The sequence below is a fragment of the Bombina bombina genome, chromosome 2 (assembly GCF_027579735.1).
Source record: "Bombina bombina isolate aBomBom1 chromosome 2, aBomBom1.pri, whole genome shotgun sequence".
Classification (NCBI taxonomy): Eukaryota; Metazoa; Chordata; class Amphibia; order Anura; family Bombinatoridae; genus Bombina; species Bombina bombina.
This window is the reverse complement of record NC_069500.1, coordinates 1007870092-1007897348: the sequence shown is the minus strand read 5'-3', so window position 1 is coordinate 1007897348 and position 27257 is coordinate 1007870092. Positions and strand designations below refer to the sequence as shown.

General features: G+C 38.3%; 1 protein-coding gene across 1 annotated transcript in view; it reads left to right on the top strand.

Annotated features, from left to right (window-relative positions):
* LOC128649980 (bifunctional heparan sulfate N-deacetylase/N-sulfotransferase 4) overlaps nucleotides 1-27257 on the top strand; it is a 904342-nt gene that overhangs the window by 201731 nt on the left and 675354 nt on the right. Inside the window, exon 2 of the mRNA XM_053703589.1 lies at nucleotides 1983-2070. Within this exon, the coding sequence (XP_053559564.1) occupies nucleotides 1983-2070 (88 nt within the window). The remainder of the gene's footprint in view (nucleotides 1-1982; nucleotides 2071-27257) is intronic.

The following is a 27257-nucleotide window of genomic DNA, read 5'->3' as shown; positions in this document are numbered from 1 at the left end:
ACGTTAGGGTTAGGTTTAGGGGTTAATATAGTTTAATTTAGGTTGTTGCGATGAGGGGGGCTGTCGGTTTAAGGGTTAATAGGTTTATTTAGTGGTAGTGATGTGGGAGGCCAGGGGTTTAGGGGTTAATAACTTTATTATAGTGTGGGCGATGTTGGGGTGCAGGGGAAAAGGAGTTAATAACTTTAGTATAGTGGCGACGATATTGGGAGAGGCAGATTAAGGGTTAATAGCTTTATTTCAGCGGCAGATTAGGGGTTAATAACAATATGTAGGTGGCGGTTATGTCAGGGACAGCAGATTAGAGGTGTTTAGACTTAGGTTTTATGTTAAGGTGTAAGGTTTAAACTTTATTTTTATTTTCCCCATAGACATCAATGGGGCTGCATTAAGGAGCTTTTCATTCCGCGATCGCAGGTGTTAGGCTTTTTTCTGACCTGCTCTCCCCATTGAAATCTATGGGGAAAGCGGGCACGAGCACGCCAAAACAGAGCTTAAATTGTGTGCAGTATGGAGCTTAAAACCACCATATCGCACGCACAAGCCGGCTGTTTCAAAACTTGTAATGGCTGTGCTATAGAGGGTTAAATAACACAACTTTTGTTGCGTTCATTAATTTCCCTATAGTGCGCATAACTTGTAATCTAGCTGAATGGCAATAGTCTTTATGAATTCTACTGGCACGAAAGTGTAGATGAAAAATCTTAAACATGATCCGAATACCCACAACCAGTAAATGCAAATATTTTCAAATTAAGATTATATTTTTACAAACCTACAAGTGCTGCAGTTGTATTTATTGTCTTTCTATTGTGCTAGTGGTTCTCCTTTGATGTGCAAGATATCATGTATTGGGCACTTCACACAGCTATATTTGTTAAAGATAGATGTAAAGTGACGCTTATTGAATTTCATCCATAATTTCCCCTTTACAGAAAGGTACCTTTGTAAACTCATGAGCCTTTATGAATCTTGGCCATTGACATTGCCAAGTACACATTAAAACAAATTCATTACTGAATGTATAACATCAGTCTGCAAAACTGAAATCAATCTTTAAGTCTCATGTTGCCATTAAATCTTTAATTGATGTAGAATAGGTTAAATTGAAATTGCTGACAGTTTTGATGATTTAAAATAGAAAAACCCAAGTTTTGCTTTTTTCTTTCTACATAAATAAACTGATTGATTCTCAGATAATAATATATACACCCCTTTTATTCTTTCACCCTGCCAAAATGTATCAAAATTAATTTGGTAGAATATTTTATATCAAATCAAGTAATATAATTGGACTTTTTTAGGGCACACTGATTTTTTTTTTTAAATCTAATATTCTATATAAAGGATTTTAAAACAATTAATTTTAAAGGGTCATCAAATACAGTAATAAGGGTAAAAGCTTGAAAACCATTGCTGTCTCCAGTGATAACTATGATGTTTTTACACAGTGGAAGACATATATTTTCAAAAAGGTAAATATTGACAGCAGGCTTACAAAGAAGATGCTTCTTATTGATGTTTGAAGGGATAATAAAACTCAAATTTTGTCTTTAGTGATTCAGATAGAGCTTGCAATTTTAAGCAACTTTCTAATTTACTCCTATTATCAATTTTTCTTTATTCTCTTGCTATCTATATTTGAAAAAGCAGGAATCTAAGCTAAGTAGCTTGCCCATTTTTGGTTCAGCACCATGGATAGTGCTTGTTAATTGGGGAGGGGGGGTATATTTAGCCACCAATCAGCAAGCGCAACCCAGGTGTTAAACCAAAAATGGGGGGCAGTCTGCAGAGGCTTAGATACAAGGTAATCACAGAGGTAAAAAGTATATTATTATCACAGTTATGCAAAATTGGAGAATGGGTAATAAAAGGATAATCTATCTTTTCAAACATTAAACATTCTGGAGTAGACTGCCCCTTTAATACATTTTTATAATGACTACATTACATGTCTGTTTTTATGTTTCTCTGTTTTTCAGGCTTTGCTAGCAACACAGCGATTATTGAGAACTCAGGTCGCAAATTTTACTTTCAATCTTGGATTTTCAGGGAAGTTTTATCATACAGGTAAGGCTTAAAATATGTTTTGTTTTTGTTTAGAAACAGCATTTTTTCACTTTTCATAACTTATTACATTTTACATTATACATTTTCTACTAAGCATCAAAATAAACAACTTTTTTTATATTTGTGTAATATTTACAAAGGATATAAAAACATATCATTTAAAAAAAGCAAAACAGAACATTCTCAGAATATAGTGGTATACTGAAAGATAGAGTAAAGATTATGCATTCAGTAACTATTTTGACTATGTCTGTCTGCCATCAGCAACTGAAAAATTATACCACAACATAACTGAAATAAAAATGTGATAAATATCCAACTTAACAGACAAGAAAATCTTTGTCTGAATAAAGAGTTAGTATTGAATGATTGAGTAATAGTTCTACAGCTAAAAGCCATCTCAGAAATGCAGTTAATGGGAGAAAATCCTTGTTCACAGGGCTGGGAATTTTCTAGATGCATCTGTTTTTCATGCACTTAAACTATTTATATACCCGCATTAAGACCAAAGAGATAACAACATGATGTCTGAAGTGAATTATCAAAACCAGCAGAGATGCATCTCAGATTATAAAACTTGAGCCTGTGTTTGTTTAAAAACAACTTGAAATTTGTTAAAAGCAGCTGTGAAACCTTGAAATGTGAAAAACAAATTTGACATATATGAAAAAGCCCTTAATTAGAATATATATTTATGTATGGATGTACTGTATGTATGTATTTACATATATACACGCAGAATATTCCACGGAATAGGAAGGGTCTTAAAGGATATTCCAGATAAAATTTAAGTGTACATAGATGAATTACCTCTTAGAATAGAAATGTATTTGCTATATACATGCATTGGCAAAAATGCTTCTAGTAAAAGTTATCACTGTTTTAAGGTAAAAAATTTTTTATCTGCACGTGCATGTGGGGTAATAGCTAGATATTGCCAGTGCATAAGTATTTTAAATGCTGCAGCTGTCCGAGCACCAGTATGCGTGTATTATGTCAGTAATTAAAGGGACACTGAACCCAAATTTTTTCTTTTGTGATTTAGATAGAGCATGCAATTTTAAGCAACTTTCTAATTTGCTCCTATTATCAATTTTTCTTTGTTTTCTTGCTATCTTTATTTGAAAAAGAAAGTCCAGAACATTGGACAGCACTTGTTTATTGGTGGATGAATTTATCCACCAATCCGCAAGAACAACCCAGGTTGTTCACCAAAATGGGCCGACATTTAAACTTACATTCTTGCTTTTCACATAAAGATTCTAAGAGAATGAAGAACATTTGCTAATAGGAGTAAATTAGAAAGTTGCTTAAAATTGCATGCTCTACCTTAATCACAAAAGAAAAAATTTGGGTTCAGTGTCCCTTTAACTAATCGAGTCATTAAAGGGACATAATACTTATATGCTAAATCACTTGAAACTGATGCAGTATAACTGTAAAAAGCTGACAGGAAAATATCACCTGAGCATCTCTATGTAAAAAAGGAAGATATTTTACCTCACAATCTCCTCAGCTCAGCAGAGTAAGTGCTGTGTAAAAAGTTATACTTCACCTGCTCCCAGCTGCAGGTAAAAAAAATGAAGAAATGAACAGCAGCCAATCAGCATCAGTAGTGCTGAGGTCATGAATTCTTTTACTGTGATCTCATGAAATTTCACTTAACTCTCATGAGATTTCATTGTTACACTGAATAGGGAAATAACATGAGAGTGCACAAGGCTCATCCTTTCAGCTGTCCCAGGACAGACATACTAATATGCTGCTTAGAAATCCTTTACAATGGGATGTGGCTACTGAGGAACTTTTGAGGTAAAATATCTTTCTTTTTTTACATAGAGATGTTCAGGTGATATTTTCTAGTCAGCTTTTTACAGCTATGCTGCATCACTTTCAAGTGTTTAAACATTTGGGTATTATGGCCCTTTAACAGATGGTACAAGCACCTAAGGCTCTCTGAGCAAGACCTGTGTTTAAAATGCTGGTGCACGGTGCATACAAAATTACACTTTTGAAAAAGCTATACACCTAGATTTAGAGTTTTTTCTGGCCGCACCATTTAAATACCGCTGGTATTTAGAGTTCACAGAATGGCTGCGTTAGGCTCCAAAAAAGGAGCGTATAGCATATTTACCGCAACTTCAACTCTCGATACCAGCGGTACTTACGGACGTGGCCAGCTTCAAAAACGTGCTCGTGCACGATTCCCCTATAGAAAACAATGGGGCTGTTTGAGCTGAAAAAAAACCTAACACCTGCAAAAAAGCCGCGTTCAGCTCCTAACGCAGCCCCATTGTTTGCTATGGGGAAACACTTCCTACGTCTGCACCTAACACTCTAACCTGTACCCCGAGTCTAAACACCCCTAACCTTACACTTATTAACCCCTATTCTTCCGCCCCCGCTATCGCTGACCCCTGCATATTTTTTTTATCCCCTAATCTGCCGCTCCGTAAACCGCCACTACTAACATTATCCCTATGTACCCCTAATCTGCTGCCCCTAACACCGCCGACCCCTATATTATATTTATTAACCCCTAATCTGCCCCCCACAATGTCGCCTCCACCTGCCTACACTTATTAACCCCTAATCTGCTGAGCGGACAGCACCGCTATTATAATAAAGTTATTAACCCCTAATCTGCCTCACTCCCGCCTCAATAACCCTATAATAAATAGTATTAACCCCTAATCTGCCCTCCCTAACATCGCCGACACCTAACTTCAAACATTAACCCCTAATTTGCCGACTGGAGCTCACCGCTATTCTAATAAATGTATTAACCCCTAAAGCTAAGTCTAACCCTAACACTAACACCCCCCTAAGTTAAATATAATTTAAATCTAACGAAATAAATTAACTCTTATTAAATAAATTATTCCTATTTAAAGCTAAATACTTACCTGTAAAATAAATCCTAATATACCTCCAATATAAATTATAATTATATTATAACTATTTTAGGATTTATATTTATTTTACAGATAACTTTGTATTTATTTTAACCAGGTACAATAGCTATTAAATAGTTAAGAACTATTTAATAGCTAAAATAGTTAAAATAATTACAAATTAACCTGTAAAATAAATCCTAACCTAAGTTACAATTAAACCTAACACTACACTAGCAATAAATAAATTAAATAAAATACCTACAATTACCTACAATTAAACCTAACACTACACTATCAATAAATGAATTAAATACAATACCTACAAATAACTACAATTAAATAAACTAACTAAAGTACAAAAAATAAAAAAGAACTAAGTTACAAAAAATAAAAAAATATTTACAAACATTAGAAAAATATTACAACAATTTTAAACTAATTACACCTACTCTAAGCCCCCTAATAAAATAACAAAGCACCCCAAAATAAAAAAATGCCCTACCCTATTCTAAATTTAAAAAGTTCAAAGCTCTTTTACCTTACCAGCCCTGAACAGGGCCCTCTGCGGGGCATGCCCCAAGAAATTCAGCTCTTTTGCCTGTAAAAAAACACATACAATACCCCCCCAATATTACAACCCACCACCCACATACCCCTAATCTAACCCAAACCCCCCTTAAATAAACCTAACACTAAGCCCCTGAAGATCTTCCTACCTTATCTTCACCTCACCGGGTATCACCGATCGGTCCTGGCTCCAAAATCTTCATCCAACCCAAGCGGGGGCCCATAATCCTGCGGCTGAAGAGGTCCAGAAGAGGCTCCAAAGTCTTCATCCTATCCGGGAAGAAGAGGCGATCCAGACCGGCAACCATCTTGATCCAAGCGGCATCTTCTATCTTCATCTGATGAGGAACGGCTCCATCGTGAAGACCTCCAGCGCGGACCAATCTTCTTCCGACGACGTCCAACTCAAGAATGACGGTTCCTTTAAGGGACGTCATCCAAGATGGCGTCCCTCGAATTCCGATTGGCTGATAGGATTCTATCAGCCAATCGGAATTAAGGTAGGAAAATTCTGATTGGCTGATGGAATCAGCCAATCAGAATCAAGTTCAATCCGATTGGCCGATCCGATCAGCCAATCAGATTGAGCTTGCATTCTATTGGCTGATCGGAACAGCCAATAGAATGCGAGCTCAATCTGATTGGCTGATCGGATCGGCCAATCGGATTGAACTTGATTCTGATTGGCTGATTCCATCAGCCAATCAGAATATTCCTACCTTAATTCCGATTGGCTGATAGAATCCTATCAGCCAATCGGAATTCGAGGGACGCCATCTTGGATGACGTCATTTAAAGGAACCATCATTCGGTGAGTAGGCGTCGGTTGAAGAGGATGTTCCGCGTCGGCTTGGAAGAAGATGGCTCCGCTCCGCTCCGCTCCAGAAGAAAGAAGATTGAAGATGCGGCTTGATAGAAGACTTCATCCCGATGATGGACTTCCGACTTCAGCCCGATGATGGATTTCTTCAGCCGCCGCTTGGATCCAGACTTCAGCCCGAGGATGGACGTCACTCTTCAGCCCCCGCTTGGGCTTGGATCAACACTTCCGAGGACCGATCGGTGAACCTGGTATGGTGAAGATAAGGTAGGAAGATCTTCAGGGGCTTAGTGTTAGGTTTATTTAAGGGGGGTTTGGGTTAGATTAGGGGTATGTGGGTGGTGGGTTGTAATGTTGGGGGGGGTATTGTATGTGTTTTTTTTACAGGAAAAAGAGCTGAATTCTTTGGGGCATGCCCCGCAAAGGGCCCTGTTCAGGGCTGGTAAGGTAAAAGAGCTTTGAACTTTTTTAATTTAGAATAGGGTAGGGCATTTTTTTATTTTGGGGGGCTTTGTTATTTTATTAGGGGGCTTAGAGTAGGTGTAATTAGTTTAAAATTGTTGTAATATTTTTCTAATGTTTGTAAATATTTTTTTATTTTTTGTAACTTAGTTCTTTTTTTATTTTTTGTACTTTAGTTAGTTTATTTAATTGTATTTATTTGTAGATATTGTATTTAATTAATTTATTGATAGTGTAGTGTTAGGTTTAATTGTAGATAGTTGTAGGTATTTTATTTAATTAATTTATTGATAGTGTAGTGTTAGGTTTAATTGTAACTTAGGTTAGGATTTATTTTACAGGTAAGTATTTAGATTTAAATAGGAATAATTTATTTAATAAGAGTTAATTTATTTTGTTAGAATAAAATTATATTTAATTGGGGGGCGGAGTTAGCCAGCAAGGAGAGTGGACGTGTGTTCAAGGAGCTCCTCTCCTATAACTAATTGCAGATGGACTATTACACAATACTATAGTGGTCTGGACCTTTAAATTATCTGGAGGTTGAGAGTAACCACGTCTGTTAACCCTCTGATGAACGAATCCTTAACCTATCGACTCCTGAGCTTTCTAAGTGTCATCACGGTTTGGGGCCTAAATTATCTAACGAGGCGGTGTGGATATAATCCCTCCTAACAGTTCTGATAAACCTTCCGCTTAACACCTGCTAAATGGATTTGGAGGCTGCATTGCACAAGTTCGAGGATCAGGTTTGTGGGAGCCTGGAAGATCACTTCACTGAAATGAACTTGTTACTTATGCAGCTCCGTGAGCAGTTCTCCACCCCACACAACAAGCAAGATGGCAGCGACAAATCAGGTCCAACCATGGCTATCCGTTCGCAGTCCCTTCATGTTTCAGAAATTTTGGTGCCCCTGAAAGCAACTGCTGATCTGGTAGGAGCATACAGACATCATCACGGGCCGAACCGGGAGGAATTGCAAGATAACCAGAGAGCACCGGATCCTGAATTCATTATGATGGACTCTCAGATAGTCGCCGATATGGAGTTGCGCACATACTTAGATCGCCCCATGGGAACAACATCACTGAGGTTGATTCACGGAGTTAGCTTGCACTTTCCACCTTATGGAGGGGCAGATGTTTATGATCCCCCAACCTTGTGTCACGGAGGACCGGTGCGGAACCTCTCCGCCTGGCTATTTAACTTCTTCACTTCAATGCAGATGCCAGACATCGGACTAACACTGGTTACGGGCATAGGCTAAAGGACAGCTTTTAAAGATATACCCAGCAGCCTAAACCGTCTCTCAGGACCCATGAGCTGATGTTTCTTTTTTGTTTATGTTACATCATACTATGTTTGTGTAGTGCATATTTTATTAATCCTCAAGTTAGGGTATTTTTTTTTTTAGATAGATCTTAAGTAACCTTAACCCTATTACCACTACTTATTGTTTGTATGTTTGGGGATGTATGTACATTGGGTCATTATTCATTAGGTCCCAATATTCTAAAGTTGCTCCTGTACTACCTACCCTTCTCTTATTTTTAGTTTTTAAGTCCATCCATTAAACTTAGAGGCGACTCCTTAAACACTATTAGGTTAACCATATTTTATAGCTCGCTAGGTTACAGTAGTTGCCCCATTATCATTACTACTATGGTATTGTGACTTGCCTTAAATCGCCACTCCCCTTAGCATATCACCCATCCCACTCGGTTAGCTCCTATTTTAAATTAAGGACCCAGGGGTAAGAATGATAGCACTCATGTTAAGCTTATTACACACTGCACAGCTGATCATCATTTTAGGAATTGAAAACACTAGGTAGGCATGCACTTCTAGCTAAAATATATAATGTTAAAATAGATTTCCATCGCTGAGACTTCCCCACTGCATTGCAGATATGTACTATGGTTAACCTCACCATACACACCTATGAAGTGTCAAAAGGGCAGTAGAAAGCTCCATATCCTTAGGCTTGTGTAGCCATAACTATGATCGTAGGTTTCACAGAAATTAACGTATCTAGCCCCTACTATATTCTCCTCATCCATAACTCATGGTGGACTACAATTTCTCCTGTAATTTGTTCCTTAGAGTATGTACTAGTTAGAGGTTCTGTTGGGAGGGTAGAATGTACCTATTTTCACTTATATATGGTGTTTAGAGATTCTATGTATATATGTAACTTACACCAATGTAACTAAGCAGGTATATATACGGTTTAAGAATGCATCCAGGTACTATTTTCTATTAATCATGGTATTTGAGGCGCACCACATCTCTAATATCTCTCTTACCCCTCAGGCCATATACTATGATATATCATTAGCATTAGGTGTAACTACTCACACAGATGCCATACAATCTACGCCTAGGACTAGGTACTATGCTTATATTTATGTCTCTGTATTAGGTCGTATACCCTCTTCACATTACTGCACTAGCTACTCTCCTGATGGAGTGCGTGAGTCGGTTAGAGTGAAATGTAGCTTTAGCTTAAACAATAATTAGTCTCTTTCCCTGACTTCGGGCACACCCTAACAGGAGTGACTGCCTCTCTACTCCCATTATCTATCTTTCCCCATGGATCCTTAGCTGCCTTATTTTAGATGGCTCCGCCCCTCCTCTCTATTTCCCCCCATAATACGAGCGGCTCTTGCCCGCTACTTTTCCTTCCTCTTATAAAACCCCATGGCCTAAGTATGGCCGTTACAAAAGCTAACTCCCCACATCTTAACATTATCGTAATAGAAAGATATAGGACACTCTTGCTATAGATGTCGGGATCATCACAAAGTTAATATAACAAAAAATGAAGTTCCATTTTATATAGCCCATAGCCTCACATCCACATTATCAGGGCATGCTATGCAAAGTCATCCACACATGCTCATCCGACACAGTTGTGTACTTCTTTACACAAACACACTACACCTAGACAGCTTGTTTTATATTCCTGAAGAATTCCCTTCATGCTATAACATTGTATGCAACGCCTTGTTTTTTATATTTACCGCCGATGGGCGAACTATGTACATTATTTCTCATTGAAACTTCAATAAAAAATTGTTTTAAAAAAAAAAAAAAAAAATTATATTTAATTTAGGGGGGGTGTTAGGGTTAGGGTTAAAATTAGCTTTAGGGGTTAAAAAATGTATTAGAGTAGCGGTGAGCTCCGATCGGCAGATTAGGGGTTAATACTTGAAGTTAGGTGTCGGCGATGTTAGGGAGGGCAGATTAGGGGTTAATACTATTTATTATAGGGTTATTGAGGTGGGAGTGAGGCGGATTAGGGGTTAATAACTTTATTATAATAGCGGTGCGGTCCGCTCGGCAGATTAGGGTTTAATAAGTGTAGGCAGGTGGAGGCGACGTTGTGGGGGGCAGATTAGGGGTTAATAAATATAATATAGGGGTCGGCGGTGTTAGGGGCAGCAGATTAGGGGTACATAGCTATACAGGGAGTGCAGAATTATTAGGCAAATGAGTATTTCTCTTGTTAAGTGTATCCAGTCCACGGATCATCCATTACTTATGGGATATTAACTCCTCCCCAACAGGAAGTGCAAGAGGATTCACCCAGCAGAGCTGCTATATAGCTCCTCCCCTAACTGCCATTACCAGTCATTCTCTTGCACCCAACAAATAGATAGGATGTGTGAGAGGACTGTGGTGATTATACTTAGTTTCATACCTTCAATCAAAAGTTTGTTATTTTATAATAGCACCGGAGTGTGTTATTCCTTCTCTGGTAGAATTTGAAGAAGATTCTACCTGAGTTTTTCTATGATTTTAGCCGGAGTAGTTAAGATCATATTGCTGTTTCTCGGCCATCTGAGGAGAGGTAAACTTCAGATCAGGGGACAGCGGGCAGATTAATCTGCAAAGAGGTATGTAGCAGCTTATTATTTTCTGACAATGGAATTGATGAGAAAATTCTGCCATACCGATATAATGTAAACTCAGCCTTAAATGCAGTAGCAGCAACTGGTATCAGGCTGTCATGTATGTATATTTTACACTTCAGTATTCTGGGGAATGGCACTTCACTGGAATTATACTGTATGCATAAAACTTTAGCCTAATTTGCAGGGACTAGCAACAGGCTTTTTAATAACACTCAATTTATTAATGTTAAACGTTTTTTGCTGGCATGTAAAATCGTTTAATTTTCTGAGGTACTGGGTGAAAAAATGTTTTGGGCACTATTTTTTTCCACTTGGCAGTCGTTTTATTTAATTTATGACAGTTTACTGATCTCTCTCACTGTTATGTGTGAGGGGGAGGGGCCTTTTTTGGGCTTTTGCTATGCATCAAAAAATTCAGTCAGAAGTTTATTGTCTTCCCTGCATGATCCGGTTCATCTCTACAGAACTCAGGGGTCTTCAAAACTTGTTTTGAGGGAGGTAATCACTCACAGCAGAGCTGTGAGATTGTAGTTGACTGTGATAAAAAAACGTTTATTTCTGTATTTTTTTTTTTTTTTTTTTTCTTTCTGCTATCAGGGTTAGTTATCCTTTGCTAATGGGAGCAATCCTTTGCTAAAATTGTGTTTTTTACAAAGATTTGATGCTATAACTTTTCAGTTTATTAATTTTCAACTGTCATAACTTTTTCTGTGCTTCTTATAGGCACAGTACGTTTTCATATTATAGTAAATTACTTGAAAAGTATTTCCAAGTTGCTAGTTTATTTGCTAGTGTGTTAAACATGTCTGATTCAGAGGAAGATATCTGTGCTATATGTGCTAAAGCCAAAGTGGAGCCCGATAGAAATGTATGTACTAACTGTATTGATGCTACTTTAAATAAAAGTCAATCTGTACAAATTGAACATATTTCACCAAACAACGAGGGGAGAGTTATGCCGACTAACTCGCCTCACGTGTCAGTACATGTAGCGCCGAGTACATCTGGGCGGCCATTACAAATCACATTACAGGATATGGCTACTGTTATGACTGAAGTTTTGGCTAAATTACCAGAACTAAGAGGTAAGCGTGATCACTCTGGGGTGAGAACAGAGTGCGCTGATAATATTAGGGCCATGTCAGACACTGCGTCACAATTTGCAGAACATGAGGACGGAGAGCTTCATTCTGCGGGTGACGGTTCTGATCCAAACAAACTGGATTCAGATATTTCAAATTTTAAATTTAAGCTGGAAAACCTCCATGTATTACTAGGGGAGGTGTTAGCGGCTCTGAATGATTGTAATACAGTTGCAATACCAGAGAAAATGTGTAGGTTGGATAAATATTTTGCGGTACCGGCGAGTACTGACGTTTTTCCTATACCTAAGAGACTTATTGAAATTGTTACTAAGGAGTGGGATAGACCCGGTGTGCCGTTCTCACCCCCTCCGATATTTAGAAAGATGTTTCCAATAGACGCCACCACACGGGACTTATGGCAAACGGTCCCTAAGGTGGAGGGAGCAGTTTCTACTTTAGCTAAGCGTACCACTATCCCGGTGGAGGATAGCTGTGCCTTTTCAGATCCAATGGATAAAAAGTTAGAGGGTTACCTTAAGAAAATGTTTGTTCAACAAGGTTTTATATTGCAACCTCTTGCATGCATTGTGCCTGTCACGGCTGCAGCAGCATTTTGGTTTGAGTCTCTGGAAGAGACACTTGAATCAGCTCCATTAGATGAGATTACACACAAGCTTAAAGCCCTTAAGTTAGCTAACTCATTTATTTCGGATGCCGTAGTACATTTAACTAAACTTACCGCTAAGAATTCCGGATTCGCCATTCAGGCACGCAGAGCACTGTGGCTAAAATCCTGGTCAGCTGACGTTACTTCTAAATCTAAATTGCTTAATATACCTTTCAAAGGGCAGACCTTATTCGGGCCCGGGTTGAAAGAAATTATCGCTGACATTACAGGAGGTAAAGGCCATGCCCTGCCTCAAGACAGAGCCAAACCTAAGGCTAGACAGTCTAATTTTCGTTCCTTTCATAATTTCAAAGCAGGAGCAGCATCAACTTCCTCTGCACCAAAACAGGAAGGAGCTGTTGCTCGCTACAGACAAGGCGGGAGACCTAACCAGTCCTGGAACAAGGGCAAGCAGGCCAGGAAACCTGCTGCTGCCCCTAAGACAGCATGAATCGAGGGCCCCCGATCCGGGAACGGATCTAGTGGGGGGCAGACTTTCACTCTTCGCCCAGGCTTGGGCAAGAGATGTCCAGGATCCCTGGGCGTTAGAGATCATATCTCAGGGATACCTTCTAGACTTCAAATTCTCTCCCCCAAGAGGGAGATTTCATCTGTCAAGGTTGTCAACAAACCAAATAAAGAAAGAGGCGTTTCTACGCTGCGTACAAGATCTTTTATTAATGGGAGTGATCCATCCAGTTCCGCGGTCGGAACAAGGACAAGGGTTTTACTCAAATCTGTTTGTGGTTCCCAAAAAAGAGGGAACTTTCAGGCCAATCTTGGATTTAAAGATCCTAAACAAATTCCTAAGAGTTCCATCATTCAAAATGGAAACTATTCGGACAATTTTACCCATGATCCAAAAGGGTCAGTACATGACCACAGTGGATTTAAAGGATGCTTACCTTCACATACCGATTCACAAAGATCATTACCGGTATCTAAGGTTTGCCTTTCTAGACAGGCATTACCAGTTTGTAGCTCTTCCATTCGGATTGGCTACGGCTCCGAGAATCTTCACAAAGGTTCTGGGTGCTCTTCTGGCGGTACTAAGGCCGCGAGGAATTGCGGTAGCTCCGTACCTAGACGACATTCTGATACAAGCTTCAAGCTTTCAAACTGCCAAGTCTCATACAGAGTTAGTACTGGCATTTCTAAGGTCGCATGGATGGAAGGTGAATGAAAAGAAGAGTTCTCTCTTTCCACTCACAAGAGTTCCCTTCTTGGGGACTCTTATAGATTCTGTAGAAATGAAGATTTACCTGACAGAAGACAGGTTAACAAAGCTTCAAAATGCATGCCGTGTCCTTCATTCCATTCAACACCCGTCAGTAGCTCAATGCATGGAGGTGATCGGCTTAATGGTAGCAGCAATGGACATAGTACCCTTTGCATGCCTACATCTCAGACCACTGCAATTGTGCATGCTAAGTCAGTGGAATGGGGATTACTCAGACTTGTCCCCTACTCTGAATCTGGATCAAGAGACCAGAAATTCTCTTCTATGGTGGCTTTCTCGGCCACATCTGTCCAGGGGGATGCCATTCAGCAGGCCGGACTGGACATTGTAACAACAGATGCCAGCCTACTAGGTTGGGGCACTGTCTGGAATTCTCTGAAGGCTCAGGGACAATGGAATCAGGAGGAGAGTCTCCTACCAATAAACATTCTGGAATTGAGAGCAGTTCTCAATGCCCTTCTGGCTTGGCCCCAGTTAACAACTAGGGGGTTCATCAGGTTTCAGTCGGACAACATCACGACTGTAGCTTACATCAACCATCAGGGAGGGACAAGAAGCTCCATAGCAATGATGGAAGTATCAAAGATAATTCGCTGGGCAGAGTCTCACTCTTGCCACCTGTCAGCAATCCACATCCCGGGAGTGGAGAACTGGGAGGCGGATTTCTTAAGTCGTCAGACTTTTCATCCGGGGGAGTGGGAACTTCATCCGGAGGTCTTTGCCCAAATATTTCGACGTTGGGGCAAACCAGAGATAGATCTCATGGCGTCTCGACAGAACGCCAAGCTTCCACGTTACGGGTCCAGATCCAGGGATCCGGGAGCGGTTCTGATAGATGCTTTGACAGCACCTTGGACCTTCGGGATGGCTTATGTGTTTCCACCCTTCCCGATGCTTCCTCGATTGATTGCCAGAATCAAACAGGAGAGAGCATCAGTGATTCTAATAGCGCCTGCATGGCCACGCAGGACTTGGTATGCAGATCTAGTGGACATGTCATCCTGTCCACCTTGGTCGCTACCTCTGAAACAGGACCTTCTGATCCAGGGTCCCTTCAAACATCAAAATCTAATTTCTCTGAAGCTGACTGCTTGGAAATTGAACGCTTGATTTTATCAAAACGTGGTTTTTCTGAGTCAGTTATTAATACCTTAATACAGGCTAGGAAGCCTGTTACCAGAAAGATTTACCATAAGATATGGCGCAAATACTTATATTGGTGCGAATCCAAGAGTTACTCATGGAGTAAGGTTAGGATTCCGAGGATATTGTCTTTTCTACAAGAAGGTTTAGAAAAGGGTTTATCCGCTAGTTCCTTAAAGGGACAGATTTCAGCTCTGTCCATTCTTTTACACAAACGTCTGTCAGAAGTTCCGGACGTTCAAGCTTTTTGTCAGGCTTTAGCTAGGATCAAGCCTGTGTTTAAAACTGTTGCTCCACCATGGAGTTTGAACTTAGTTCTTAATGTTTTACAGGGGGTTCCGTTTGAACCCCTTCATTCCATTGATATCAAGTTGTTATCTTGGAAAGTTCTGTTTTTAATGGCGATTTCCTTGGCTCGAAGAGTCTCTGAGTTATCTGCCTTACATTGTGATTCTCCTTATCTGATTTTTCATTCAGACAAGGTAGTTCTGCGTACTAAACCTGGGTTCCTACCTAAGGTGGTCACTAACAGGAATATCAATCAAGAGATTGTGGTTCCATCTTTGTGTCCTAATCCTTCGAAAAAGGAACGTCTGCTACACAATCTAGATGTAGTCCGTGCCCTGAAATTTTATCTACAGGCAACTAAGGATTTTCGACAAACGTCTTCCCTGTTTGTCGTTTATTCTGGTCAGAGGAGAGGTCAAAAAGCTTCGGCTACCTCTCTCTCCTTTTGGCTTCGTAGCATAATACGGTTAGCCTATGAGACTGCTGGACAGCAGCCTCCTGAAAGAATTACAGCACATTCTACTAGAGCTGTGGCTTCCACTTGGGCCTTTAAGAATGAGGCTTCTGTTGAACAGATTTGCAAGGCTGCAACTTGGTCTTCTCTTCATACTTTTTCCAAATTTTACAAATTTGACACTTTTGCTTCTTCGGAGGCTGTTTTTGGGAGAAAGGTTCTTCAGGCAGTGGTTCCTTCCGTATAAAGAGCCTGCCTGTCCCTCCCGTCATCCGTGTACTTTAGCTTTGGTATTGGTATCCCATAAGTAATGGATGATCCGTGGACTGGATACACTTAACAAGAGAAAACATCATTTATGCTTACCTGATAAATTTATTTCTCTTGTAGTGTATCCAGTCCACGGCCCGCCCTGTCACTTTAAGGCAGGTAATTTTTCCATTAAACTACAGTCACCACTGCACCCTATGGTTTTCCTTTCTCTGCATGTTTTCGGTCGAATGACTGGTAATGGCAGTTAGGGGAGGAGCTATATAGCAGCTCTGCTGGGTGAATCCTCTTGCACTTCCTGTTGGGGAGGAGTTAATATCCCATAAGTAATGGATGATCCGTGGACTGGATACACTACAAGAGAAATAAATTTATCAGGTAAGCATAAATTATGTTTTTGACCACATCATCCTCTTTATGCATGTTGTCTTACTCCAAGCTGTATAGGCTCAAAAGCCTACTACCAATTAAGCATATTAGGTGATGTGCATCTCTGTAATGAGAAGGGGTGTGGTCTAATGACATCAACACCCTATATCAGGTGTGCATAATTATTAGGCAACTTCCTTTCCTTTGGCAAAATGGGTCAAAAGAAGGACTTGACAGGCTCAGGAAAGTCAAAAATTGTGAGATATCTTGCAGAGGGATGCAGCACTCTTAAAATTGCAAAGCTTCTGAAGCGTGATCATCGAACAATCAAGCGTTTCATTCAAAAAAGTCAACAGGGTCGCAAGAAGCGTGTGGAAAAACCAAGGCGCAAAATAACTGCCCATGAACTGAGAAAAGTCAAGCGTGCAGCTGCCAAGATGCCACTTGCCACCAGTTTGGCCATATTTCAGAGCTGCAACATCACTGGAGTGCCCAAAAGCACAAGGTGTGCAATACTCAGAGACATGGCCAAGGTAAGAAAGGCTGAAAGACGACCACCACTGAACAAGACACACAAGCTGAAACGTCAAGACTGGGCCAAAAAATATCTCAAGACTGATTTTTCTAAGGTTTTATGGACTGTGGAGTTGGTGTACTGGTTTAAGCTGGTATCATCAAAGATGAGCTTGTGGGGCCTTTTCGGGTTGAGGATGGAGTCAAGCTCAACTCCCAGTCCTACTGCCAGTTTCTGGAAGACACCTTCTTCAAGCAGTGGTACAGGAAGAAGTCTGCATCCTTCAAGAAAAACATGATTTTCATGCAGGACAATGCTCCATCACACGCGTCCAAGTACTCCACAGCGTGGCTGGCAAGAAAGGGTATAAAAGAAGAAAATCTAATGACATGGCCTCCTTGTTCACCTGATCTGAACCCCATTGAGAACCTGTGGTCCATCATCAAATGTGAGATTTACAAGGAGGGAAAACAGTACACCTCTCTGAACAGTGTCTGGGAGGCTGTGGTTGCTGCTGCACGCAATGTTGATGGTGACCAGATCAAAACACTGACAGAATCCATGGATGGCAGGCTTTTGAGTGTCCTTGCAAAGAAAGGTGGCTATATTGGTCACTGATTTGTTTTTGTTTTGTTTTTGAATGTCAGAAATGTATATTTGTGAATGTTGAGATGTTATATTGGTTTCACTGGTAAAAATAAATAATTGAAATGGGTATATATTTGTTTTTTGTTAAGTTGCCTAATAATTATGCACAGTAATAGTCACCTGCACACACAGATATCCCCCTAAAATAGCTATAACTAAAAACAAACTAAAAACTACTTCCAAAACTATTCAGCTTTGATATTAATGAGTTTTTTGGGTTCATTGAGAACATGGTTGTTGTTCAATAATAAAATTAATCCTTAAAAATACAACTTGCCTAATAATTCTGCACTCCCTGTAATGTAGCTGGCGGTGGCGTGCAGACGGCAGATTAGGGGTTAATAAGTGTAGGTAGCTGGCGGCGACGTTGTGGGGGGCAGATTAGGGGTTAATAAATATAATATAGGGCTCGGCGGTGTTAGGGGCAGTAGATTAGGGGTACATAGGGATAACGTAGTTGGCGGCAGTGTACGGAGCGGAAGATTAGAGTGGCGGCGATGTGGGGAGGCCTCGGTTTAGGGGTACATAGGTAGTTTATGGGTATTAGTGTACTTTAGAGCACAGTAGTTAAGAGCTTTATAAACCGGCGTTAGCCCAGAAAGCTCTTAACTACTGACTTTTTTCTGCGGCTGGAGTTTTGTCGTTAGATTTCTAACGCTCACTTCAGCCACGACTCTAAATACCGGAGTTAGAAAGATCCCATTGAAAAGATAGGATACGCAATTGACGTAAGGGGATCTGCGGTATGGAAAAGTCGCAGCTGGAAAGTGAGCGTTAGACCCTTTCCTGACTGACTCCAAATACCGGCGGTAGCCTAAAAACAGCGTTAGGAGCCTCTAACGCTGGTTTTGACGGCTACCGCCCAACTCTAAATTCAGGCCACAGTTTTTTATTGAAGCATTTTTGCTAATGCATGTATGTTACAATAAATATTTATATTCAAAACTGAAATGCACCAATGTGGATTCCAATTTTGGCTGGAATGTCCCTTTAACTATAAAATTCTATAATATGCTATACTATGCTATATGTGTTCCATACCTTAACCACAATGCCGGTTTTCACAACAGTTATTAAAGGAATATATTCCTAAATGCAAAGATAAAAAAAATAACTAGGTGTTAAAAGTTTTTCTTACTTGCTAAAGCTAAATTAAACTTTCATGATTCAGATAGAACATGCAATTTTCAGCAACTTTCTAATTTACTCCTATTATCAATTTTTCTTTTGGTATCTTTATTTGAATGTAAGCTTAGGAGCCAGCCCATTTTCGGTTCACAACCTGGGTAGCGCTTCTCCAGGTGCTGAACAAAAAATGGGCCGGCTCCTATGCTTACATTCTTGCTTTTTCAAATAAAGATAACAAGAAATTGATAATAGGATTAAATTAGAAAGTTGCTTAAAAATGCATGCTTTATAGAAGTACAACAATAAAATTGTCTAATGTGTTAGAGCATTTTGTTATTGCTTGGATAAAACTGTGTGGACAAACACACAATTAAAAGTAACTCCTAACTTAACACATCTGGTAATCCAGTGACGAGTAATATTTGCATAGCCATTAATTAGCAGCTAGTTCCCGGTAGTACATATCTGCTCCTGAAACTACCTAGGTATGCTTTTCAACAAGGTATTCCAAGAGAGAAAAGGACATTTGATAACATAAGTCAAACTAAATGTTTGCTAATTTGCCTGCTCTTATCTTCATTATAAAAGTTTAATTTTCTCTTTCACATTCTTTTTTAATGTTTTTACTAAGAAAATATGGCTACATTGTATTGCTATCTAAATCATGGACATTTAATTTTAGCTTAATTTTTAACTATTCCTTTAATTTAATCTTATTATGAATCAGAATTAATTGTGAATACATTTCAGTTGGTTGATAAGGCTGATCATGCCCCTTATTCCAATCTGTCCGAATTCCCACGCAAAAATATTGTATTGCTGGTCAGCTCGTTTTAGCTTGTTTTATTTAGACAATCTAGTCCATTTAAAGGGTCAATTTGTGTGTTACTAGAACAGACTGAATTCATAAAAGAAATAACAGCAAAATCTAGTTCAACCAGTAAAAAATAAGTGTGAAATTATAAGTAAGTGGAATTGTAGGGTTTTAATATTTACTTGAATTTTCTCAAACCTTCACTGATAAAGACATTTAGCCTAATGTAAAGGGTATACATGGTAGCTAATTAATTGATAATAACTGCTTAATATGTTTGAATGTAGATTTTTTTCCCACTTAGCCAAATATCATTATGTAAGCTTTTGATTATTTTGAGTAGTTTTTTTTTTTTTTTTTAAATGCTCACACATTTTATTTTAAAATGGACATACTGAGTACACATGTCATTGTTAAAAAGCTTCATTTGATCATGTTTTTAACTTTCTATTACATGTGTTTGAGCATGTTCAACGTTGAAAAAAAAAAGTCTTGAACAACCAAGATATCCCGCTCAAAAGAGTGCAAAATAGGCTATACTATTTTAAAAGTTCTAAGGTCATGAGAAAAGCTGTTTTCTCTACTGGAATACCACTGTTGAGTTGTCTCATTTCAAAATGTAAGGCTTCCATTATCATTAGAATAGTGGATAAGGTTCCCAACTAGATAAACTATTCACCAATCTTTGTAGTAAACAATTATTGCTTTTTTTTTTTAATCTGCTACCCACATTTATTATTGCACAAGGAAATTCTTGTGCAATGAAGACCTCCTACTAGAGCAAGACTTGTCAATCTCCTTGAGTCTGGGGTGATTTAAATTTTCTACTGCTGAGGTAGCATGAAGGCTGGAAAGCAGCTTTTATAGGACCTAATACATTAAGCCCATAAATGTATCAGTGTGCCACAAGTAGATACGAAAAATATGTGGTAAGTGGCTTATTACATTTTTTTCTAATGGATTGAAATAGCGTTACATTTGAAAAAACCTACACAAAATATTGTAATTAATTTTGTATAGAAATTCTTGTGTATTGCATTACCTTTACAAAATAATTGCAAATGTTTTATGAGAATATTGGAAGGACTGTGGAAGTTAAAAGGCTGCATTTGTTCAATAAAGAAAGCAAATTTGATAACATTCAATTAATATTACAATTGAACAACTACAATAAAGGACCACTAAATACTGTAGAATTACATAATTAATAAATGCATAATAAAAAGAAAGTGCAATAACCCTTACTCTGAATTTAAAATAAGCATTAGATATTTTTCTGACTTTTTTTTTTACCATTGGCCAGCCCCTGTATCATGTGACAGCCATCAGCCAATCACATAGTAGTATACGTATACCCTGTCAACTTGTACACATCCTCAGTAGGAGCTGGTGCCTCAGAAATTGTATATATACAATGAATGTCCAAAATTTGATAATAGAAGTAAATTGGGGAAGTCTCTTAGAACTGCACGCTCTATCTAAATCATGAAAGTTTCATTTTGTCTTTAGGTTTATTTTAAACACAGTAATTGGAATATCAGAAACTTCATTACAACTTTGAAAGTGAAAACTGCAAAATTAACATATTTTTGTTTGTACATCTACGGTTTAGCAACTTAATAAAGCACGGGCAACATCTGCTATAGGTTAAACATAGTCACTGTCTATATTTGTCTGAAGTTTGTCAGTGTGATCACGTGAGTGTGCATAAATCATATATGTTGTTAGACTAATTGCTTGTATTAGAGGTTTTGTTTTTCAGGGGGTTGAAATAAACACAATAAAACAGGTAATCAAAATAAAAAAAATAAAAAAACCTTCTTAAAATAGTATTTTGCAAACATTTCTGCATCTACAATATATGAGCGCTGTCTAGATAGAAATGCAGTGATTCTTTACTGAAATTGTAATGTGAGCTCATACTATCATTACTCTCTAAGAGGGAAATAACAGAATATGTGAAGTCATTCAACAGTTTTGTGATCTACTAATCAGCACTTATAGATCTCACAATGTTGTCCTGATGTACATTTTGGGTATGCCTGACCTATAGCTTCTTCCTTCTTATACAAAGGTATGCTATACCTCCCAACATTCCCTGGAGGCTTTTAGGTATATGGTGGATATCTGTAATGACAAACTGGGCAGGGCCACAGCTCAGTTATGACCTGAGACAAGGTAGGTCATGAGACATGGGGTAGATTTAAAAAGCAGCGGATGCTGCTCTCTACGCTCAAGCAGCGGTCATAAGATTGCTATTCCTTAACTTCTCTGCCACATTATAGGGGGTGTACTGAGATCATCTCAATTGGATACAATCAGGATGATTGACACCCCCTGCAAGTGGCCGATTGGCCGCAAATGTGCAGGGGGAGGCATTGCCCAAGCATTTCACAAGAAATGCTTGTGCAATGATAAATGCCGACAGCGAATCATGTCCACTCAACCAATGATAAATCTACCCCTAAATCTGTGTGGTGTGGGTGGCACACGCAGGGCATGTTCTGGGTGCAGCTCAGACAGTCCCTGAAAATTGGAATGCTGAGAAGCAGCAGGCAAGAAGTTACTTAACCACACAGACAAAGAGCTAACAGTTTATGTTTGGCAACAAGTGATGAGCCAGTTATTTATATGAAATTGAAAAAATGATGATGCTTTATAACAGCTTTTATAACATACATTTCCATTTTTTTTTTTTTTTTTTTGCATAAGCAGCAGGTGATTTGTTTTGGCAGAAACTCAGTAATCATGACTCAGAAATTTCTTAAAATTGATTAACTGTAATACATAGAAACACATTTCAGGAGGTTTAAAAGTTACTTTTTTTATTTTGAGTTATATCTAATCATTAGTATTTGATTGCATGAAATCAGTATTTTATTCGGTTATTTTATAACTGATTTTGAAAGTAATATGAACTATATTTAGTAGCTGTTTGATGTTATTCAGCAATGTTATCAATTTGGCACACATAAACCAGCATTGTCTAGCTGTGAAAAACTGTCAATATGCATTTAGATAAGAGGCGACCTTCAAGGGCTTAGCAATTCGCATATGAGCCTACCAAGGTTTAGCTTTCAACAAAGAATACCAATAGAACAAACAAAAAAAATTGAAGATAAAAGCAAACTATAAAAATGTTTAAAATTGCATGCTTTATATGAACCATGAAAGTTTACTTTTGACTTGACTTGTCCCTTTAACTGAAATCCCAGCTGAAGATCTGAATCCCGGATACATGGTGGAAAACAAAAAAAAACAAAACATAAAAAACAGTCCTATTAGGCCAGTTTACAAGTGGAGCACTATCTCAACCATAAAGGTTTATTACTGCAACTTTTACGAAGGCCCTGGCTGCACTACCGCCTTCGAATAAACAAAAAGGTCAGTTCACATTTTACCTTCTATGAGTAATATAAGTCCTGACCTACAAAATACAGAAGTTTCTTCGAACTATGAAGATTCCTCTATCAGTGAGGCTCCCTCATCTGACGTAGAACTTGATAATTCCTCCTTTTTATTTAAAATTTAACATATTCATTCTCTTTTATAGGTAGTCACTTTAGGGATTGAAGAATCTAAATCTTCTGATGATAAACCCTGTAATCATTTAAGATCAGAATATAAAACTGTTGTCTGTCTCCCTGAGATTTTCCCTATACTTGATTCGGTCTCTGACATGATTTCTAAGGAATGGTCTAAACCAGGTGTCTCTTTAAAAGTTAACATCAAAAGCATGTCTCTAGCTATGCTTACCAGAAGAGCCCTATGGCCTAAATTCTGTATTCTGACATGGTGTCTAAAACTAGATTATTATCCCTGTCTTTTAAAGGAAATTGTTTGGGTCTCAACTGAATTCTTTTATTTCTATTATTACTGGAGGTAAAGGAGCTTTTCTTCCTCAAGATAAAATGTCCAAAGGAAAATCCAGAGCACCTAATGGTTTTCATTCCTTTTGTCAGAACAGAAAACTGACTCCTCCTTTAAACCCTCTGGCTCAGTCTGGAGACCCACTTCAAATTGGAACAAATCCAAACAGAATACGAAGCCTATTCCAGACTCTAAGACCACATGAAGGTACACCCCCAACCCAGTATTACTGGTAGGGGGCAGATTAAACCTTTATCAGAAAACTTGGTTACAATCTGTCCAAAATCCCTAGATTCAAAATATTATTTCTCAGGGATATTTAATTGGATTCAAAATAAGACCTCCAACATGAAGGTTTATTCTAACCCATATTCCAAAACACCTGATAAAAGCTCAAGTTTTTCTTTAATCTGTCTCAGATCTGGAAGATATGGGAGTCATTGTTCCAGTTCCTTTGCAGGAACAGGGGATGAATTTATTCAAATATCTTCATTGTACCAAAGAAGGAACACTTTTTTAGACCAATTCTTGATCTGAAAACTCTAGACAAATTTGTAAGAATACCAACTTTCAAAATGGAGACTGTCAGGACTATTCTGCCTTATATTCAACAAGTCGCCCTAATAGCAATTTAAGTGATGTTGTGATCGATGGACAACAGGTATCTACACAGAATATTAACAATGCAGCTCAACATAAAATGAGCATTATACCACCACCACTCACAATGTTAAAAATGCAGGGGCAATGCCTAAAAAGATCAGTAAAGATACCCCTATTGTTAGAGATCCACATGTACCCAATTGAATACCACTACTAATACCAACATGCCATGAAAGCCAAGAGGGGAGGAGGGGGCAGGATCATATAGGGAATCAGAGGGGCATGAACAGATATGCCCTCAGGGATCTATCCAAGAAGTGAAGGATAATTTGGTGATTAATGTTTCCTCCTATGTTCTTAATGAATCTGAAATTAAGATACTTAATAAAGGTCTTGGTTTTTGTCCAGATAGGAAATTTGATGTTTTCCAAACCATTTTGGATCTTAACAGGTTCATTAGGAATTTTACCCTTCACAGACATTTTAAGAACACTGATTATGCAGGTGATTTGGATAAGGATGACTCTGGTGAGGGTCATAATGGTGCTGGCTCCCTTTTTCTATTTTGTGATATGTGTGACTTAGTCTCATTACATGAATTAGAACAGGAACAACATGTTGATACTTTTTCAACTAACTTGTGTCCCCCTAAGTTTAAAACTAAATTGAGTTTTTACCCTGTTCACTCAAGGGGTAAAGCCCTTGAAAGTTTTCACAGGAGGGTTGTTGAGGACCTTAAAGCATTGGATAAGTCTGTTGGTAGTAATTATTCAAACTTACCACAAAAGGAAAAAGAGGCTATAAATTCACTCCAAAATAACCTATCCATAGTCATTAAAACTCTGATAAGGGTGGTAACATCGTGGTTATGGATAGACATATGTATGTATCTGAGGCATTACGCCAACTTGATGATCCAAGTTCTTATAGGAAACTGAGTGGAAATCCGACTAACCTTATTGGATGATGGCCTATATTTTGGTATCATTGACAGTGACACCTTTGATTTACTTTATGTCTCTAATTCGATAACTCCAGTCTTCCATCACCTGCCTAAGATGCACAAAAGTCTTGAAGACATAAAAGGCAGACCCATTGTTGTGGGGATTGGTTCTTTATTTGAACATCTGTCAGAGTGGGTTGACAGCATCCTCCAACCATTGGTTATGTCTCTCCCCAGTTTTTTGAGGGATACATCCCACTTGCTTAATATTCTCGAGTCTGTGCAGGTGATGGAGGATTGGAGTTGGCTTACTGTGGACGTGGTAGTGTTGTATACCTCTATCCCCCATGACCTAGGTTTGGAGGCTGTTCTCTTTTTTCTAAACCTTCTAACTGATTATTCGGAGGAAACGAAGGAGTTTATTATTAGGAGTATTCGTTTTCTATTGGAATGTAACTATTTCCTGTTTGAGGGAACACACAACCTGCAACTGAAGGGTACAGCCATGGGGGCCAAGTTTACCCCCTCATATGCAAACTTATTTATGGGCTGGTTTGAGTACAAATACCTTTTCGTTGCGGGTGGTGTGTTCTCTCATAGGATTATGGTTTACAAACGCTTTATAGATGATCTTATATTTATCACTGATCTCTCATCTATTGAAGCAGCACAGTTTGTAGATTATCTTAACTCATGCCTTCCTGATATCCAATTCACCTCTAAATGGAATAAAAATAAGATACATTTTTTGGATGTGGAGCTAATGATGGATGTGGGGCAAAGGTGTTTGATACAGTGCCACATGAGAGATTAATGCACAAAATTAAGGGACTGGGAATAGCTGAAAAGGTTAGCTTATGGATAAATAACTGGATAAAAGATAGGGAGCAATGTGTAATAGTAAATGGATCATACTCAGATTGGACAAAGGTAATCAGTGGAGTCCCCCAGGGATCAGTTCTGGGCCCTATTCTTTTTAATATTTTTATAAATGACTTGGAGCTAGGATTAAATAGCGACATCTCTATTTTTGCAGATGATACTAAATTAAGTAAGGTCATTAGGTCAGCGCAGTATGGGCAGGTAAATGTAAAATGAGATTTAATACGGGACAATGCAAGGTTCTGCATTTTGGAAGTAAAAATAAGCAGGCAACATATTATTTAAATGGGACAAGACTTAGCCAAACACAGGAGGAAAGGGATTTGGGGGTAGTAATAAATAACAAGCTAAAGATAGGTGCACAATGCAGGGCAGCAGCTTCAAAGGCTAATAAGATAATAGCATGTGTTAAAAGATGCATTGAATCAAGGGAGGAAAGCATAATTCTGCCACTATATAAAGTCCTGGTAAGACCTCACCTTGAGTATGGAGTGCAGTTCTGGGGACCAATCGAAAAAAAAGATATTGCAGAACTAGAAAAAGTTCAGAGAAGGGCCACAAAGCTAATAAGGGGATTGGATAATTTAACCTATGAGGAGAGGCTAGCCAAACTGGGTCTGTTTTCTTTAGAAAAAAGATGGCAGAAGCTCTGTTTATTCCAAGAAAATTTTTGTGACCAGAGGTCACAATTTAAGGTTGGAGGAAAGGAGATTTAATCTCCTGCAACTGAAAGTAAGTATAGTACATGGATCCATGTAAGGAGGTAGTGAATGCCAATACCCTAGATGCATTTAAAAATTATTTGGATACATTTCTGTCTATAAACAAAATTAATGGATATGATTGCTAGTATTAAATGGGTCACCTTTTAGTGGGATTATTTAAGTTTAACTGGAGCTTTTTGTATATATTTTAGATTTGTATAGGTTGAACTCGATGGACTTCGGTCTTTTTTCAACCTCATCTACTATGTTACTATGTCACTATGTTACTCTAGTTTGTTTGCTCCAGGAGTCTTTTAACCTCCTCTATAACTAATAAAATCAAATCCAAAGAGCATTTGTTCAGTATACTGCACCATTTATTACAAAAACTTGTTCCTTGTATTTCTTTCCCCCCTTCCATAATATGCTCTTAATTTAGTGGCATAATGAAGTATGCATAATGTATCTGAAGAACCCAAATTCACAAAATCTCATAGTTGGTTGTGGGCTGCCGGAAGCCTTTGCTGTCAAATGACCTCTACACTGACATCATTGATCACTTTAGCAACCAGATGCCACTGTACAGTGTCTGATGATATAAACATAAAAACAAATATAACAAATACTGCATATAACATCAACATAATGAAGCAATCAATTACAATCCTTTAGAAAAACTAATGTTATGTTTTTCTATATTATCTTGGCTGTAATTATCAAAAATGACAGACAAAGCTTTTAGGTAAAAATAACTTAGCACATTGTAATTAAGTCATCTACTAACTGAACTTAAAAATAAAACAAAAAATAAACAACTTATGTGATTTTATTTCTACACCATATAAAACAAACAATTTCTCAATGTCCTTAAAAACCTTATGAATTAATATTCTGCACAACT